Consider the following 21,730-nt stretch of genomic DNA (forward strand, 5'->3'; position numbering starts at 1 on the left):
CACTTAACGATCACATACAGTAAAACCGCAACATAAAACTGCAACTGCCAAACAGCATGTCTCGCCATATACGATCCCACTGAATCCCACTCAACTCGCCAAGGACGTCTGACTGATCACACCTCACATTTCTCCAGTCAATAACGGGGCCAACTGCTTCGAAACAGGCGAGATAATTCACATTCACAGTCTCAAGCTAACCAAACCCTGCCTGTTTCCCAAAGGACGATCCCAAAAGGGAAAACATGAATATCCAAGGTTAACACAAGCTATTCAATTCTCAACTTGGAAACAGCCTTCTTCTCAAACATGCTAATGTTTGGTGACCTACACATTGTATTCCCAATACGTCTAATCATTGGACTATTTAAATGTCACACGGAAAGAAAGCAAACATAATAGGTCTTTTACCATTGGCAATAATATATCCTTTCCTGTAACCTTATTCCATGATGGTCATTTACAAGGAAAAAATACCGTAATTCGTATTGAGTAGGTCAACAGAATTGTGCACGGTAGCAGTTGATCATTCGAGAATGCTTTTGGAGAATATAGTGGTATTTGACTTATAAGATGAGGGTTGATTGACTGATTGATAATTTGATTTATTCAATAGCAGAAAAAAAAAACATTTAAATGCACTATTACAGTCACAAGACTGATTTCCATAGTTGGTCCTGCTGCCCGAAAGTCCAGGCCAACGGGCGAGCCAGCTTCAAATGCGGCAAATGCTAAAGTTCGTATCTCACCGTTGATTTTTGTCAGGGTTCGTTCAAGGTTACAAACAGTCGCAAAGATGTTCACAACAGTTTTGATGGACACTAATAGGGGTTTCTTTGAATGTCTCACGATTCGATTCCGATTTTTTGGTCTGTGATTCGATTCAGAATACATTTTCGATTAGGGATGCTTTTTGATTCAAAATGATTTGATTGACAATGATTTTTGCTTCAATCTATAGATGTGCAAGGAATTGTAATGATCTACTCCAGTCTGACTCGCTAATGCTAGTTAGCGCGCTACTCACGGCACTTTTATCACTCAAAAGAACGGCTCCACGCTAAAAAAAATACTTTTATTGGAATGACTTGATCGTGACTTTTTCCTTCTACTCTCTAATGTGGCTACAACGACCGCATGAAACCACACTGCCCCATCAGTGGCCAAACCGGGTACTACATGAACAGCGCTCCAAATAAAGGCACACACAGACAAAGGCAAGACCGTATAACTATAATTTAGATAAAATCGATTTTGGGACATATAAAATCGATTCTGAATCGTACTAAATGAGAATCGTGATTCTTATGAGAATCCATTTTTGGGCACACCCCTCGTCAGAAAGAGTTTTTCTTGTCACAAAGAAATTTTGAACATTCATAAAGTAACTAAGTTATTTTTTCAAGGTCATTGTGGCAACACTGTTGATAAGCATCCGTTTGGTATCATTTCATTGCATGCACAAGATGCGAAAATATGTTAAACCTTAAATAACCTGCACTGAAGTTTTGCATCTCCACTGGTAAGTATACTGATTTTAAAATTAGTTTGAGTACATCTATTTATTTTAGTGTGTGTCTAGAATGTTTTTGAAGCGCTTGTATTGATCATTTCGGGCTTTAACCCCTTTTTCAGTTTGGGAGGCGAGCCGGTATTTATGGATTTTCGCTTTTTGTGGGTGGCAGTTTTTGGAATGTAACCCCTGCAAAACATGCCGAATTACTATTACAGTTAAGAACTAAAACAAAAACACTTAAAAAAAAAAAGAAAGAAAGAAAGAAATGTGTGAGGTGCTTATAATAATCATATTTGAATTTACAACAGTTAAACATTCCCTATACTTATAAGTTTTAAAGGTGTTATAAATACATGGTGATACAAACTTTTTTCCCCAGTAATCTAATTCATTACTTTGTGAATCGTGACAACGCCATTACCGTTATTGCCCAAAACCTGGACTGAATTACTTTAATTAGACCACTGAAGCTGTTTTTATCAGACGAGCTGTGTGTGTGTGTGTGTTTTTTTTTTTAACGGTTCTTCTTTGCGATGGGACACGATAGGCCTACAACCGAATAAGTGATGATTGGCTGAGGTAGAGTCAAATTTCATTGTAAGAATGTTGCACAGACGTACGCACAACAATCCAACTCAAGTAGTGAGTTGTGAGAAGTGAGGAAACAATAAACAATAGGAATGGCAAGCCCAATTAAATCTACAGGTGAAGCAGCCTTTAACTGGAGCAGTGAATGGAGCGAAAGCCAGCGGCATGCAGACAAAACAAAGCTTGATTTTTCTGCCCCAAAAACTGGCAGCGGCGTCTCAGGTGGAGGACATGCCGCCGTTGACCATTGTGAGTCGGACTCAAAGCACCAGCTTTTGATTGGTGGCTTATCCCACAGGGACATAACAAATGCTTCATATTTGTGTACACTGTTTCTATGTCTGTTTGATTATTCCAGGGGTCACCAACGAAGACAACGTGAGTAACTTGGATCTCATGGAAGAAAGAGTTTAAAGCACTTTACTTAACTGCAATGGGGAATATTTTGTAGAAAATAATTGGAAGCACATTTTGAACCACTTATCTGTAATCTGTTTTTTTTGTTTTTTTTTATACGACATTGGGGTAAAAAAAGCAAAAAGCTAAAACCTATAGTATGTCTACCAGTTGTGGTTGAAAGTCCATTAAATACTTAGTAAACGAAATATATGATTGTGCTGTTCTACTCTGTAACTGGCCAGTGAAACGGCGATAATTACCTTCCCTGGTAACTACTTACATTTATGGAGTATTTTTACCTTTTGAGAAAGTAATTAATAATTATAATTAAGTAATTTTGAAAGTAATTTTCTCAAAACTACTTGTATGGCAATTAATGTTAAAATCTTACTTTAAACTGTGCCTCTATTCACTCTATTTAATTTAATAAAATTGCTTCAATTGGTAACACACAATTGAATTAAATTAATCCAAATTGAATATATTAAGTTTAATTAATTACTTAACTTAATAGATTCATTTTAATTAACTTAATCCAAAATTTATCTTTGGATGACGTTAATAATTCAAGTGAATATATTGATCCAAGAATTTTTTGGGGATTAATTCAAATGAATATATCAAGTTTAACAACTGAAAAGCACGAGTGGAATTAGATGTATTGTGGCATTCATGTTGTTTTCAATACACTAACAAATACGATACAATAGAGATAAAAGCTGTCTTGACCTTGTTTGATCTATTTGCAGATATAACAAGCCAATTTAGCCATATTACAGTTAAGTCCCACATAGCGTGACGATAGCACCAAACTGCAGGATGAGAGTTTTATTAAACAAGGAAATTGCCGTATTGATTTGTTGCTTCCATGAATGCCACTGCACCTCCGACAATAGAAAACAACACAAGTCCGCGTCGGCGTGCTGACAGCCAACCTACTGATCCCTTTTGTATTGCAATTTGTCATCGCACCTTTGACAAGTGATGTGTGTTCACGCACAAACAAGAAATGCAGCCAGTTGTATGATACATAATGGAGCGTGAACTTGTGTTAATACATAATGTGCAAACATCCACAAACCTCACAAAACACAAACAGCAGAAGCCGGAGGGGCAATCAACAACAATAATGTTGCTCTTTACGATACAGCTGCTCTCTCTAGGGGTACGCCGTAGCGATTTAAAGCTCAAACTTAAAATATAAATTGCAATAACAGTAACGTTGCGTAGCTGTGTACAAATAAATCACAAAATTATTATCTAGGCTGTTTAATCTAGTGTCAAGAAAATATGAATATATAAATATGTAAAACAGCCGTACCAGAATATTTACACATATTTCACCAATTATTTCGCAGTTGCTTCAAAATGTTCATTTCACACACAGACGTAATGCTTTATAGTAGGGGATGGGCACGGGCGCGGGGGCGGGGGGGTTAGGGGTTGGGTACTTTCATGAATCTCTGGCTCGGGTCATTCCTCCATCACACACCTGTCACAAGTTATGAGCTCGATGCTGGCTGACGTCCTCGTCATTGCCATTGCTGCTGGGAGTCAGGGGAAGGACTTGTTTTCCTCGAGACACGGTCAACATATGACTGGAGGACAAAAGGTTGACTGACCCGTTGGGCAAGCCATACGGGCATTTATGTGCAAAGCTTACAAATAACTTAATTGGTCCACATATTTCCTATACTGCTTATCGTCGCAAGATTCGCGGATGTGACGGAGCATATTTGAGAGGGCTAGTTATCATTAGTGCGGGTTTCCATCCAAGTGTTTGGAATTTTTTAAGAAAATTTACTGAAAATGCGCAAAACGGTCATGTGACTTATGCCCGTTTCCATCTGTTCTTTTTTTGCGAATATTGAAAACGGACCATAGAGATGTGATCCACCAGTATTTTAAAAGACAAAGAACAGGAAGCTGTGCAATGACGACGTGTGCATTAATATTCACTTCTTTAATTAATCCCAAAAAGATTTCTGATTCGTCGTCCCCTCAAGCATACCTTACTTTATCGTCCGCCAGTGCTTTGTGACTACAAACGTACGTGTGACGTAATATCCGGTCAAAACGTGCAACGTGTAGCCGGTCTTGTCAGCGTTCATTCGCAAAACCTGTTTCCATAGCCAAAATTAGCATTTTCCTTTTTTTCGATACGCTTCAAAATCCACCCCCTCCAAGCGTAAACTTTTTTAGCGAATTTTGGGCCCTTTTTAAACATTTTTAGTTCTATCTTTCCATTCAGTTTTATTTTCACATTTCTTGAAAGTTTGAATAAAAATGGGTGGATGGAAACCCGACTCATTCTAATTTCCTCAACCGATTCAATTTCGATTCACAAGAGTTCAGTTTGATTCAATTTAGATTTTTTCTGATTTGATTCAATTCACTTCCATTGATTAATTGTGGAACATCATCCATCCATTTACTACCACTTATTTGGGGTCGGGACACGGGGGCAACAGCTTTAGGAGGGAAGCCCACACTTCCCTCTCCCCAGCCACTTCAACCAGCTCCTGCGGCAGGATTCCAAGGCATTCCCGGGCCAGCTGAGAGACATAGTCTCTCCAGCGTGTCCTGGGTCGTCCCCGGGGCCTCCCACCGGTGGGACATGCCCGGAACACCTCTCCGACCCACAGGTCGTGACTGTAGGTGAGGGTAGGAACGGTAAATCAAGAGCTTCGCCTGTTGACTCAGCTCCTTATTCATCACATGATGGATGAGGATTGATCAATAGTAACATAAGTATGTTGTTAAATACTTCAAGTACAACCATTGTTAAATATTTCAATAAAGTACAACCGAACTCAGTTTTGCTCCGCTGCCTTTTTAAAAACATATGTTAGCATACAGGCTAGCATGCATGCTAGTGTATATTTTAGCGTGAAAGCATGCTACCATATGTTTTGAGCTAGCATATGTTTAACCGTGCCTGCGCCTAATAGTGCGGTGCGCCTTATGTGTGTGTTAAATACAGAAATAGCACCCGTAACTAAGACTGTGCCTTTTAATATGCGCCGTATGGTCATAAAAAAAACAGTAAATTAAAAGGATTCTGAATTGTCTTAAAGTGCAATAAGTCAGGCATCTCTAGTACTTGTGGAATAATTACAAGGGAGCATAGCTTTAAAACACTGTGAAGAAACAAGAGAAATGAGAGGATAAAACATGTCAGATGAGGCGTGATATCTAAGTTATGGTCCATGACGAGGATAAAGGAGGAGCTGACATTTTGACTAATACGCTGATTCTCAGGAAAGTACACTATATGAGCCAGAAACTCGTTCTCAATACCACATTGCAAACATGCATTTTGCTCATCTTTCCGCCAATTCCCACCTCTGATGCAAAAAAAATAAATAAATCATGTCAAACTCATTCTGTCAGTGTTTGAAGGAAGAATAGTCGGTGAAGGGCTGCCGTTAATTGCCTGACATTTTCTGCGTGCATTGCGGTGAAATTGCTTCCTACAAGTTCTTTCATAACTGCTGTTCGCCACTCACTTTTTAAGGAGGCCATTAATGTACCTAAGCAGCAAATGACACCGTGCCAAAAGGAAGTTATTTTATATGACTCTCTTGCATGTTTAAAATGTCCACATTTTTCATAATTATTTTCTCTTTGGGCCAACCGTTGGATGTCGTATTTTACTTTGCATGGATCGATGATCGATGCAATTTCAGAACAGACTGAATCGGAAATGTGTTCCATTCATATGAGCTCAAACTGCTGGCACAACTTTTCTGCAAATTGTTCTGGTGGTTGGAAATGACCTGCCAGCAGGGGGGGATAAGATTTTTTTTCTGCCCGCAAGTTGCAGCCATCTCCCTCAGCCTTTCATCTCATCCCTGACTTCCACGCCACAGTGACGGCATCGGCCCAACTGATCTCCATAGAGTACTTATCAGCCAAAAAAGGAAATTAGTCTGACATCATTTGACAAGGGAGTCAAGGAAAGGGGGTTAAGGACTTAAATGGAACAAAAATAGCGCCTAATGGTGATAAACGCAACTAGGTTAGCAAGAGTTAACAATGTTATTTAGTAAACTTTATTTGTATCGTCAAGTCAATGTGCTTCACAAAACCTAAAGCAAAACACCTAAAATCCTAAAAGCATTTATAGTTGGGGCTGACTTCACTTCTGTTGGCAATGTATTCCATTTGCATGCGGCATAACAGCTAAATGCTGCTTCACCATGTTTGCTTTGAAACCTCAGTTAATTGACCTGGCTTTGTTTGAGGCTAATGATCTCCATCTGTCCATTGGTTTGTTCTGTCATAATCATGCATTATTTCTGAGTTGACATACATGCATTAAATACCCCAAGGATGAAGACATACTGTACCAGCAGGTTTTAGGCAGTCGGTCCTGTCTCATGGAAATAAACCACTGCGGATTTGCCAATACAAGGACAAAGCTGTTTTTAACCTTTAAATGTATGTTGTTTTGAGAAAAACAACACATTACAGGTAGTGCTCAACTTTTGAACACAATGGCTTCCGAGAGGTGGTTTGTAAGTCGAATTTGTATGTAAGCCGAATCACATTAAATGTGAAGTTAAATTTTATGATAAAAAAAAAAAATTAATAATAAAAATGTTGAAAAAAAAAATTAAACACATTATATACAGTACATACTGACTACAAAGTGCATACATTAAATACAAAAATATATTTTATTATTGTTATGTTTTAATAATATTATTTTTTTATTTTTTATTTTTTTTTATAATATTTGGTGTAAGAAGAGTGTCTGCGACTTGGCTCCTGTGCCGTGCATCACAGGACAGTGAGGTAGTTGAATTGCGCAGATGGCGCGGTGCTGCTCGGCGGGGTTGTGGCAGAGAGGGGAACTACAGTACAGTACGGTACCATAATGTATGATGTGGCGCCCACTTAAAAATATTAACTCAAGAGCGAAATACGGCATTTATGGGCATCAGTCAGCCTTTGTTTGTATCTGCGAAACGTTCACAAGTTGAATGTTCATAACTAGATAATACTACATGTATTTTTACATTGAAAAAAAATCTGTGTGTTCGTTTTGGGCACCTCTGCCATGTGACAGTGTTTCATTCTCTATATTGTCACCTCTGTCACTGACTAAATGCCAGCATCAGTCAAAGCTCGTTCTACCAGCTCCTCAACTAACGCATACGTATTGGATGCTTTGACAGTGTTGCTATTTCCAGAAATCATCCACTTTCACAGTCACTACTCAATCTTAGAAATGCTTACACCTTGAAAGGAAGACACTTATATACACACATATACGGTATTTGTCTCAACTACGTGTGCTTGCCGTCTCAATGCGAGCCAGTTCAATTCAACGATATTTGTATTCTGCCCAGAATTCAACTCAAGAGCGAAATAGCAGAACAAGCAACACCTGCATTTGCTTCCTAAAGATGAAGAAGGTGAGCATTGTTACCACCCAGCTCCATGTGACCATTTTCAGATGGAATGTTATTTCTAAGAATTTGACTTTCAAACGTGACTCACACTGTGCAGAGCCAATCATGTGTATCGTAGTGTGCATTCATTAAAGGGGGGGGGGGGGGGGGGGTTTGGAAACGCTGATTTTTAGCCCTGATTTTACCCTCGCATCCTGAAGAAATATCAGAAAGTAGCTTTCCAACAATAGCCCGTGGCTTCTATATGCACTCACCCACTGTGCTTCATAGCACACACCTCTGAAGACATTCGGTAATCTGTCACACATCAGCTGGCTCAGTCAGATATCTGCTTTGCTCAAACGCGTCTGTGCTATCTTCACTTTTTACTGATATGCAGTCTGCAGCCTTAAACAGTATGATTCTGAAATGAAGGAGATGGATGGGCACATTTACACAAAATAAAAACACGCTTAGCTTTCATTTGTTTACAAAAAAGTAAAATAAAAAAATATAGATATATTTCATTTAATAATGTGAAATGGCATCGAATGTAATGGATGTTAAATAATTGCCACTCACATGTTGTGTGAATGGTGCGAATGTTCAGTGGTGGTGGGAGGGGCCGTAGGCGCACACTGGCAGCCACGCTTCCATCAGCTTTTAGCTACATATATAGTATACCACCACCAGATTGTGAATGTGTGAGTGCATGAATAATGTATCCATTGTAAAGTGTCTTTGAGTGTCAAGAAAAGTGCCACATAAATCTGATGCATTATTATAATTGGACAATGATTATTATGGTATATGATAATGAATTGGACTAAAATCTGCTCAAACCAGGATTTGAACCTTGGTTTCCCACACACAATAAGTGCTGTAACTCCTAAGAAAAACTTGAATGTTGTGGAATAATACTGAAAGCTCTTGTTGAAGATGAATGCGTATTTTATTAATTTGATTCACATTTACTGTATGTGATTAAGTACAGTGTTCCCTCGTTTTTCGCTGGGGTAGGTTAAAAAAAAAATACCCGCAACAAATGAAATCCGCAAAATAGTTGCATATTTTATATTTAGTATAAATGTTTTAAGGCTCTAAAACCCCTCACCACACAGTTTCTACACTTTTCTCATCGAGGCATTTACATTTTCTCACATTTCTCTCTTGTGTAACCATTCTCAATATTCAAACCTTCATAAATTTGATAAAATAGGTACATTACTGTAAAAAAATAAAAAGCATGCAAAACAGCAAACAAACAGTGAGGCCGCGAAAAGTGAACCACGTTATAGCGAGGGAGCACTGCAATTTATGATATAGTTACATGCATATCATTATTCTATTGAAAAAAATAATAGAATAATAATAATCGCATTAAACTCACGATTAAGTGCAAATGTTATAGCTGTTCTAAATGTACAATAAAATGTACAATAAAATATTTGTTTGTAAGTTTCCATACTCGTGTTAATATAAAAGTGGAAAAAAATTATGAATAAAAATATGGCTGTATCTTTTACTCATTGATACAGTCATTTCATGATAATTCATAAAAGTGAGTTAAAAATAAAAAGGTGTACTGTGCTGTAAAAAACGAGCGAGATATTGATTTGTGGTGAGGTCATTTTTTCTGCCACGAGATTGCATAACTGCATTTGTAAGACATGTAAGATTTGTTGGTGACAGCACAGTGCATTTTTATTTTCAAATTAAGATCTATCTAATCTTTAACATGATGTTCTGCACATTTTTAAAATTGCAAAATACAACTTGACCCCAGTCTCCGCGAATACATTATTTATTGTTACATTTATTATCAATATTATTCTTATTATTATTACATTTGTTGCTGTTAAATCTTGACATGGACATGTCTGCTGAGCTGCAAATGGAATTCCCAAATATAGGCTTTATAAGGGCGGTCATTAATCACACGTTAAAACAATGAGTAGTGTTTAAGGAATTCAAAATTAACTCAAATTTAATAGATTCATTTTGACACCCCTATTTAATACACATTTATGTGATTAAGTAATCCATTTCATGATGATATATATGCATCTCATTTGCAAAGTACAATCTTTCAGTATTCTCACAATTAAGTACTTTGCTGTTTACCACATAGAAGAAACGTATTCCCATTTAGGTGTCATGAAGTCTTACCTGTAAATTTTATACTTGGTGGTGAATCCTTGCTGGTATCGCTCTGTGAAATCAATAAAGTCCTGTGAGTGGTGGAAAGGACCCTTGGCTGTCAGCAGCCAGCCCAGGGGCCCGGCGGAGCCAGCGAAGCCGGCCAGCGCGGGCTCAGCAGCAGCAGCAGCCTGGGCCCCCACCGACATGCAGCTCACGAGCAGGCTTAGTGTTATCCACTTCCATGGAAACATGAGGGCCGTCAGTCTAAGAGAGATGCAGGGGCCGCTCATGCTGCTTCCACCGTCCCCGGTGACTCCTCATTCTCCTTGCGCTTCCGATGAGTCCTGGAGGAAATCACGCACGAGAGCACCGTTGGAGAACGGAGACAAATAAAAGATTTGGTAAGAGTGTGGGGAAAACATGATTGAGATGCTTTTTCTTTTTTTCTTTTTTATTTAACTATTACTGACTCAGTACTACAATATTTAGACCTGTTATAATATCTTAAATTTACTGTATGCTGCATGTGTGGATATTTTAAATTTGAGATCCCTCATTTTACTCATACTGACCTAAGGAATGAGTGCTACAGTATTTAGAAAGAATTTTCGATACCACTTTTTTCAGACCGATACCAGTCACCCATACCGATAACAGGTACCAATACCACTCATATATTTTTGATACATAACATTTCCCCAAGACCTATATATGCCAACATACCATTTTTCCTTAAGTTTGTGTGAAATTAAATACTGTGCATTGAGTTGAGATATCTGCGCAGGGGCGGGTAAGACTGTGTTTTGGTATTTTCGCAGACACATGGAGCATGGCACACATAAAAATTAGAATTTTTACACACAGTTTTATTCTATGGCTTTTGACGAAGCATGTGATTTGACATTGTAGTTTTTAATGTTCGTAATTTGTTTTAACTGTCTTTGTTTTTGTATGTCGGATTTTACTCCATGTACAGCATTGTGTATGAGTTGAGACTTCAGAGTGACACGTTTGAGACAGTCACTATTGAATATGTTTAGAATTGTTTATTCTATTGAATATTAAATCAGTTAATCAATAATCACAGTTTATTTGCATTAAGTATTACAAAAGCATTTCCCCCTAATTACTGCTGATTAACAAATGATAGTTCAGTTACCAGTTCGTCATTGTTTTTCAAAGAAAAAACGTTCTTTGCAAGTGTCTTATTTTGATTAAACACAAAAGATAATCAGTCTGCTTTCATAAAGGACCACAGGAATCAGTGAAAAATTACTGTCCAAACGATTACTCGATTATAATAATAGTCGTAGATTAATTTGATAATTGATTACTCGTTGATTAATGATTAATTTCGACTGCTCCTTTCCACCCACCATTTTACTATTCTTAACCTCAGGAATGAGTAGCTACTACAGCAGTAGACAAATATGTTCAATTTACTGTATTTTGCATATGAGTACAAAGGTAAGAGTTTTGGACTTAAGAGTGGCACATTTGAATACCCACCATGGACCAAAATATACAGTAGATGTTTGGACTGCATTGATTTACTTCACTAAGCTCTCCTTGGGTGCTATTGAGTCAATAGTCCAGCAAAATAAATAAATAAATAGATAAATAAATAATAGCCAAGTGGTATGTAACACGTTTTGTTCTATGAAACAAAATAAAGGAATTGTTTGTGATTTTTTATTTATTTTTTTTCCTCGTTAAAATCAAACAGTAATGTAATGCACTCCACCAAAATCAGATTTGATGCTACACATTTGCCATTTATTGACTTAAAGGAATTTATGTTACCTTATCGGGAAGCTCTCCGGTGCGTAACTTGACCAAATTGTTCTCCATAAAATCATGTGACGGGCGAGCGAAGTTGTAGATGCTTGGACGCATTCGAAAAGTACTTCTTTTTTTTTTAGCGCTGTTGGATCTTCAACATTTCAACAAACGCGTCTTTGAAAGAGTTCATGAGAAGGCTGCCCGACCTTGTCGTTGCATTTCTGGTCTTTCTCCCCTCGTTCCTCCTTCTTTTTTTTTTTTTTGTTCTTTTTTTTTTAATCCAGTTGAAATGATGTGGCGAGAAATCGAGCCATCGTGGATTCAATCCCACGGAACGAGGCGCGGATGATCCAAGAGTGCGCAAAGCTCACACATTCCAGGTCGAAATCAAATCGCACTTTTGGTAAAAAAAAAATTCAAGAGGAAGTTACAAGGAAGCTCTCCAAAACACCTTGAGGCGCAAACGGTACGCTGACCTGACCGCGTACTGACTGACTGCCTGTGTGGAAAGCATCACCGGCGCTTTCTCCCTCCCTCCCTCCCTCCCTCCTGTCTTTAACGCAAACGCACACACAGCCTCATTTTTTTTAATTTATTCCAGCAGCGAGAGAACTCCCGGTTGGCTGCAACGTGTAATGGCAGGAGTGCGAGTGGGAGGTGTTCGCAAGTAGGCGGTGGTCAAAGAGCAGGAGCTTATGCTGGAGTCAAGTCTTATTTTCTAGGAGTAGTTATGATGTTCAATAAGCACTTAACTCAATAAATCAACACTCATTTCTATCAAACCCCTTGCTTTTGCACTTTTCCATTGCATATAGAAAGTGTCCATCTTTACAGGGGATCACCAGCCTTTTTGAAACAGATAATTCTCCTTTGCTGCTGAATAGTGCAAAGGGCTACCAGTTTGAATATACACGATTGATTGACACAAAAAAATCTACTGCTACTTATTATTAATAATTAATGACATTTATTAATGTGAAAACACAGATCATGATTTCTCACGATAAGGTAACATTAATACAAAATATTCAACCCTTTTTGTCGATAAATCTTTTCTACTGTTTACATTTTCAAATGATCACTTATTTATACAACATTTCTAGAAAATCACAATGCCAAATCACTGGTAAACTATTTTTGGAACAGACTCTCACAGGTTACTCGTGAAAATTTCAGGAAAATGTACTTTAATTTAAATCCATAGCAAACATTTGTATTTGTGTGTCGATGTATATGGGTGTGCAGCTCTCCACCAAAAATGATTTGGTACGGTTTCCGATTCGGGAAACAATTTCCAAAAATTGTTCTCTTTGAAAGTAGAGCAATTCAATTTGGTTAACGATTTGATTCCATACAGAATGGCTCAATTCAACTTTTTGTTTGCAATGACTGTTTGTTGTCATTTTACGTACATTTGAATGACCTTGTCAGGATTTCAATACATATCTCAACATATTTCAAAGTGGAACGATTCATTTCAATTTGATACGGTATATCATATACATGTATATACAGTTATATACGGCATACCATATATATATATATATATACAGATATATATATATATATAGACGTATATGGTATACCGTATATAACCGTATATACTGTATATACGGCATACCATATATATATATATATATATATATATTTATATATATATATATATATATATATACATGTATATACGGTTATATACGGCATACCATATATATATATATATATATATATACATATATATATATATATATATATATATATATATATAGACGTATATGGTATACCGTATATAACCGTATATACCGTATATACGGCATACCATATATATATATATGTGTATATACGGTTATATACGGCATACCATATATAACCGTATATACCCGTATATATATATATATATATATACACGTGCATATACAGTTATAAACGGCATACCATATATATATATATATATATATATATATGTATATATATATATATATATATATATATATGGTATGCCGTATATAACCGTATATACCGTATATACGGCATACTATATATATATATATATATATTTATATATATATATATAGAGAGAGAGAGAGAGAGAGAGAGAGAGAAAGAGAGAGATGCAGTCGTCATTAATGTATTGGGCTACAATCATGCGGATAACCTCACCCATGCTCAGTCCATCTTGTCCCCAAGCTAGACAAGCCCCCAGGGCACTAATATAGTATCTGGGAGTGCATAAAACTAGCCCACGTGGTTCTGCCAAGGCACACTGGATCGCTGGCCCCAATAAACCTCCGAACACCGCACCCCAACCCACCCCACATACAGACACACAAACACAAGCACTGTACACAATTATCCAGCAGCAAAGTAGTTTTGTATGCTCGCTAACTAACAAACAGCAATGAAAACATTGTCTGTGTCCAAGTCAATCCTAATGATTTAATCAACAAAATGTACATCTCAAATGGATCAGATCATTAGGCTAAATGAATCCGAAATACATTTTAGATTATTTGGGGAGTGCCAGTCTTAATGACAAGTGTTGGGATCCTGATGATGATCATGACGAGGGCCCCGTAGAAAACCTTGAAGTCAATCTCGTCATCATCTTTGCCCCCTTCTCGTGAACAATAATCATCACTCTCAGCATACGTAAAGTTAATTAGATCTGCTTCATCCCAGCTTTATTACGGTGCTTGCGCGTTGGACACTGTGTGGATCAGAGTAGCGGAGAGCCGATGGATGGAAGGAAGGGAGGGAGCTGTGCCGTCTTTCAGCCTTTCTGTAGATGTTCAAAGGAAGGTTTTATACAGAGATTGGATTATAGAAATGAACACCACTGAGCCATGAGATTCACTGACTCCCAAAGTCAAAGAGAAGCTGGAATCCCACGGCACAGCGACGAGCAGAAAGTGGAGTGAGAGAAAGAGTTGATTTGTCACAGTTTCATCATCATGTCTTGGGATTGGGTGTCTTTTCTTTTGCACCTCCACATCCAGAAGGACTTGTGAAGGACAATTACACTACTGACCCACTTTCACTAACTCGGTTCAAAACAATACACAAATCATGTGGCTCCTTTGACTAGGTTTACATGCAGCCAATCACCTTTTTAAAACCAGGATATTGGCAATATTCGGGTTTTGAAAGGCCATGTCAACACATGCAAAAACCTGAATAAGAATCCTGGCTTAACAATTTTCTAACCGGAATATTTGGTCAAATAAACGCGATCGGGTTCCTCTTTTGAACAGAACTTTGGTTTGTGGTCTGCGCATGTTCTATTTGCAAGTAAGCAACTTGTGCGGCGGCCATCATACGTTGCCACTCGCTAAAGGAGCCCAACTTCATTGTTTTCCTCTTGGTGTTTTAATGTAATTTTTTTACATGGCGAAAATGTGTATATATATATATATATATAGTGTGTATATATACACATATATATGCATCCATGCATCTGGCGCTCAACCCACCGGAAATGCACAATCAGAGGCTGTGTCTCTGCATTGTCTTGGCACCACTGAAATTTCGCAGTCCATGGAAAAAGTATTTAAACATCATTTGCTTCATCAAAGCAGGTGTAACTTAAAGGTGCAGCCTGACTTCTGTTCAAATAGTGAGCATCTGCTAAATATGATGATCAGATAATCTTAGCAGCTCCAGCTTACATCAACGTACCACAGCTAGCTTGGTACATCCAGCTATCACAAGGTAACATTATTAGCATCAGCTAACCTACTACTCACAGGTGGGTATATAATGTCTGTGACAGAAACTGGCATCTTTAGCAAATACTCACTACAGCAGACAAACACTTGAAAATTGTTCCAATTTATCCGAGTGTCTGACCTCGACAGTAGCAAAAATACAAAATGTTTTCTGTCAGAAAATGACACAGCTGCAAATAAAGAGGAACACGTTGTCGAAGCACACTCGTTATCATCCGGCTATTGACAAACTCTGTGTGCCTCCAAGGCCTCACACGACCGAATAATCATTACACACCGCAAAATAATAATGGCCAGAAATGATCAAGCTTCGACAAACAGCTGGACCGAAAATCCCGGGGCCGAGGTACCTCGTCAATGTGAGACGAGTCAACGAGAGGCAGAGAGGACTTTGGCAGTTGCATCTCCTCAACGCTGAGGCAGATAGTCATTAGGGGAAGTCAACATTCACTTAAGCCTGCGCGTGCTCATTGATGCCACTCATGGGTCTCTGTGAGGAGTGATCAGGGAAGTGAGTGAAGCTAAGGGTTTTAATTAGCTTGAAAACCTGTCAGCCTTTCTCCGCGCTTTGACACGGCACTGTTTGTTGGTGGCACCTCTTTGTGAACTGCCGTCCTCGCCTTACACTGTCAAGATGTGTTTATCTCGCTGATGACCTTTATTGTGTTTGGACGAGAAGCACTTGGGCGGATTGAATGCTGGAAATGAACTGCCTCTGTATATCTCAAATGAAAAATGCTACCAATTAGTTGTGGGAAAACACACACAAAAGAATCTGTTTATAGATGTCTGACACATGGACATTGCGTGGTGATTAAAAATACAGGAGACCAACGAAGCTGCAGTATACTTACTGTTGATCAAGAGCATGAGCATTCATTGATGTGTGAGTAGATCCTTTAATAAAAGTACGTACCAGCATACAAACATTAATGGAAATTTGTATCATATCTGTCAGTCTTCATGCTTCTATTTGTATCGCTAATTTGGTTAAATGGTGACATCATCAGTGATAGGGGTCATGAGAGAACATTAACGTTGGTCAAAATGTTTAAATAAATTAAACCTGAATAGGAAACGTTACAAGTAATGGCAATGTGTGAAATGTCATATGTCTAAGTTGTAAAAATTGTGTTGATTATTTTTCCTGTTCTGCGAAAATTTTGTACAGCCTATTCTCACTTGTCAGTCAACACAGACAGAAACAGCTGTTTCGTTAGACAACTGTGAAAAGAATAAAAGAAAATAAATATGCACGACACCCGGATACATGCTGAAACCCTTTCTTGCTATTGCTATATATATTTTACATACATTTGAATGACCTTGTCAGGACTTCAATACAGATCTCAACATATTTCAAAGTGGAACGACTCATTTCAAATTTGATACGGTATATACCATCATATACGGTATACCATATACGTGTATATACGGTTCTAAACGGCATACCATATATATATATATATATTGTTTTTTTGTCTACCATTGTTCATTGTTTTAAATAGTTTTTAATAATTTTTTCTTTAGGATAAAACACAAGTTCGGTGTAAAAAATAAAAGGATTTACTTGATTCATTTTTTCAGAAGATATTCCACATTATGTACTTTACCTTCATGGGTGCCAATAATGGTGAGCAGGACTGTAAACCTATTAACATATAGATATATATTTGAAACCTCTCAATAGAAAATTGAAATTAAATTTTGCAGTCTACTGATGTGTCTGCATATCGGTCCCAAGAGGCTTTTCACTGCATGTTGTCCCCCTTCACACTGAATGATTTTGACATGCAGTGTGTATTCTGTGGAGCGTAAGGAGACACACACACACACCCCCACACACACACCCCCCCACACACACACACGTCATTTGTGTGTAAATGATATGATTAGGTATCACATTTGAATGTAATATACACTTCCAAGACAGGGAAATGTTTCACTTCTTTTTTAGACTGTTAAGTTTATTGCCAGGAGAAAAAAAATGTTGACGTCTAGAAAATGGGGGGACGGATGGAAAGTCAGTAAAATATGGTACATTCAACGTGATTCTAAGAAATGACTTGACTAAGAATGGAACCGATCCAGCGGGGCTAATAACAACAATGGGTCTAAGTAAAGTGAAGAAAATAATTAGACAAATATTGGACGACTAATAATTGTATTGCAATTATGTTTGCATGTATTGGATGCCAAATTGCTTTGTAATGAGTCACCACTGCATTAGGGATAAGACACGTAGCTAACGTGTTAATGACATGCAAATTTCCTCCATGCAGGGAGGTTGAATTTAATTTTGGGGTAAGCCACTTGAATGAACCTTCAAAGCGATTAAATTAGCCTCTACCCTTTTCTCTTCTGAGCCTGAAGATGCTTTTATTTGTGGAGGGTTAAGTGCTAAAAGCGTTGACTATAATTAGGAAACGTTTACTTGATGAATTCCTAGACGTATAAGAAGTCAGATAATCAGCACATACGATGTTCCTTTTGCAACTATTGCCAATTAATAAGCAACACGTCTTTTTCGAAAAGCTTTTAATTAGAATTCTTCCTTGTGGGTACTGCATTGTTTCTTTTGTATTGTCTAGCTTCCTTTAAATGCACCTCAGTTCCTAGCTTGATGTAAAGTGTATTATAAATATACCTGTATATATTTTTTTTTCAAATTGTCATTGTACGGAAGCGTGACGAGTCTAATGTGGACTAAACGGTTTTGACTGTGCTATGTCATCCGAACGTGTTGATAAAGTTTTTGGATGCTAATGCTAAAATGCTAAAAATGCTAAAAACATAGCACTTCCCCCCACAGTGCCACATTGTAATGCCGCAATTGCACAAGCACAAAGTTACTACCCCATGGCATTGTGGGAAAATATTTACCTTTTTTTTTTCCATTTATCCTTCGTCCTACCAATACGTTCGAACAACTTTACCAAGACCTTCAAACAACCCTATCGTAACATTCAAATGACTTTGCAGTACATTTGAACGACTTTGCCAAAATGTTCGAACAACTTTACCAAAATATTCGTAGGACTCCAATATGTTTGAATGACTTAATCAATACGTTCAAATTACTTTACCTTCATTGAAAGTTTAAATACATTGAAAGGACTTGAACAATGGAGGTCCCCACTTCCATACATTAGAACAAAAAGGAAATGTACCATTTTTATCAAAATAAATATCATACTGCAGACACCGTTGGAGAAGTGCCAGAGATGATTGTGGAAGCCTGGATGAAAACTGGGTAGTAAACATTGACAATGTATGAATAATACAGTAAAACATCAACATATGTATGATTTCGCATACATATTTTGTCATATGGGAAAAAGGAAAACTATATTTATGTTTCAATATTTGATTTCAATTCTCCAAGCCTTTTGCACTGTAGCATTTTTTACATGCATAAATTCAGTATGCATGTCGTACAGTGTATCATACGGTGCAGATTGGAGAGCAAACAATCCCTCAGGCTGCTCCTCACTTTACCTCTGTTACGGCCCCCAATGGATTTACACCCGTGGGGTGTCAAAGTGGCAGCTTAGCGGGAGAATTTAAGTTCAGAGTTGTGTACGGTGATTTGAAAGACCTTGGAAAGCAAAAATGAACTTGTCGTGTAAATTGGAAACACCACAGTGTTACAGATATATATATATATATATATATATATAGTGTTTTAGGATTACAGTTATAACAGAAGAGTAATGATACTGTACAAATGCAAATGCATGTGTGCATACATGTGTACTTGTGTGCGGTGCATACTTGCATGCTTTTTGTGGCTATAAGCCGGGGCCAGATGCTGTTTTGGGGGACGTTTTTCAGGACCTCAACACTGCCGTCATAATCACTGGGATAGTGGAGGGAAAAACCTTTCCACTTCACAAACACTAAATCATGTAATGTTGGGATGTGAGGATACGGCTGCTAATGGAGCAGCTAGTGTGGGGATCCCAATGAAATTAGGTATGGGAGAAGAAAACAAAATTCATCAGGCGGATTAATAATTCACGCAACGAACCCTGATTTTGTCCCAGTTGACAGTTACCATTCTAGCCATCATGCTTTACCGTCGTTAAAAAAAAAGTCAGCCTTGGTTTCAAGGATTTGAATTTAAATTTGAAATCTTCCAAATACGGACGCGCGGAATTGCCATTCGAACATTCGAACATACTCACAAATGCGCTCGAACATGCTCACAAATATGTTTGACCGGACTTGTAAGTTAAATGCTATCAAAACAAAGCATATTTTTACATAACGCCAGTAACGCATGCGCGAGTCAATACACTGTTGGATTATGGGAAAAATGTCAAACCTAAATCATGCACTGCAGACATAATAAATCATAAAATTTATGAATAAACAATGTTTCTTCACTTCATTTTTGAACGTATAATGCACAAGTAATATCCCGTGGCATTATGGGAAAATATGCTATATTTGTAGCATTAGGCCTACAAGAATGTGTGAACGTATTTGCGAGTGTGTTCGTACATATTTGAGAGTAGATTCTCTAAATCTTAACGTCAAGCATAAATACAAAGACATCCATTTGTGGACAACTCACAAATTGCCTCCCTGAACAACATTGTGGTTAATGGTTGTCTGGAATGTTTAAGCCAAAAGTAAGAACTTAGCAACATTTGGATAAAACTTTGCAACAAGGAGGGATTTTGTCTTCTGAACCATCACGCCATAATATTTTTTCTTATAGGCAAATGTATGAAAAAGTGGATTTGAGAGAGCGGCATTAACGCCACATTTATTGCTTTTGCGTCTCAAAAGAAATCCTTTTGTCTGCGAAATCTTTGTCGTCTTTTACCCTATAAAAAAAAAAACCTCGAAGGCTCGGATCTGCATAGTATTATTAAGAAGAACATTATGAATTCACCCTCATCCCATCCCATACATTCAGCCACCCTTGACATAGAAAAAGATACAGTCCATTCACTCAAGCATTGTTCAGTAAATTAACAAAATCCCCCTCTGCATAAGTGTCAGGTAATGATTTCCCTAATTACACTTTAATTCAATTTTACACTTTATTGACACCCTTCAGTACCTTTCAGACTCGTAGCTGTCTGCTGCTATTATTCTCTTCTCCCTAAAGAGGCTTCAAACTGCTCAGCCCTGAGGTCTTCTCTCTCCTCTTCGTCGGTTTGTGGCTGAACTAACTCTTCTTGACAAAATATCTCCGTCACTGGAGGAGTACAAGCACAAATACAATTATATATTGATGAGCGTGATTGGGAAGAAGTCGAAATGTGTACGCGTTACTTTAGTGTATCATTTGATGCCTGAACCACATTTCCAAAAAAGCTGAAACAGCAACAACAAAAAATTGTTGGAAAGTTGAGGAATGCTCCAATAACATCTGTTTGGAAAATTCCACAGGTGATCGGGTTAATTGGAAACAGGTGAGTGTCATGATTGGGTATAAAAGGAGCATCCCCCCCCCAAAAGTTTACTTGTTCACAAGAAAGGCTGGGACAAGGTTCACCACTTTCTGAACAACAGTGTGAGCAAATTGTACAACCGCTTATGAGTAACCTTTGACCTTTTTAAATGTACAATTGGAAGGAATTCAATGATTTCGTCAGCTAGTCCATAATAGCTTTCAAAGATTCGGAGAATCTGGAGAAATCTCTGCACGTTACCAACAAAGACAAAAATCAATACTTGATGTCAGCTTCTCTATGCAAAGTTGAAAAGTGCACTGTGGTCTGACGAGTCCACATTTTAAAATGTTTTTGGAAATCCAGGACCATCCTGATTGCCATTGGCGTAAAGTAAGCGCACATGACCCAACAAACGGTGATGTAGCGGTAAACATGCCGGCCGCTGTATCAGCTTCTTGTAGGCATCAATCAAAATGAGAGTGTATATACTAGGGGTGACTGGCGATGACATTTTTTAATTGTAATTAATCACATGACTTCAACAGTTAACTCACAATTAATCACAAATGTATTTATTCATATCTGTTCTAAATGTACAATAAAATGTACAATAAAGTTTTCATACTCTTGTTAACATAAAAGGGAAACAAATGTTTAACTAATGGAAATATGGCTGCATGCTTTAGTCATTGATATAGTAATTTAATAATAATTCATACAATTTAGTTACAATTAATAAGAACATGTATTGTACTGTAAAAAAATCATGCC

At 37.6% G+C, this 21,730-nt stretch overlaps 1 protein-coding gene across 1 annotated transcript in view; it reads right to left on the minus strand.

Moving 5' to 3' along the window:
• Nucleotides 1-12,331, minus strand: part of LOC147166334 (BMP/retinoic acid-inducible neural-specific protein 3-like) — a 40,194-nt gene extending 27,863 nt beyond the window's left edge. Inside the window, exons 1-2 of the mRNA XM_086088985.1 lie at nucleotides 11,848-12,331; nucleotides 10,072-10,388 (exon numbers count right to left, since the gene is read on the minus strand). Of these exons, the coding sequence (XP_085945111.1) occupies nucleotides 10,072-10,334 (263 nt within the window). The 5' untranslated portion in view covers nucleotides 10,335-10,388; nucleotides 11,848-12,331. The remainder of the gene's footprint in view (nucleotides 1-10,071; nucleotides 10,389-11,847) is intronic.
• Nucleotides 12,332-21,730: the final 9,399 nt, after the last annotated feature.

The sequence above is a fragment of the Leptonotus elevatus genome, chromosome 11 (assembly GCF_054856555.1).
Source record: "Leptonotus elevatus isolate MCC_2025b chromosome 11, RoL_Lele_1.0, whole genome shotgun sequence".
Taxonomy (NCBI): domain Eukaryota; kingdom Metazoa; phylum Chordata; class Actinopteri; order Syngnathiformes; family Syngnathidae; genus Leptonotus; species Leptonotus elevatus.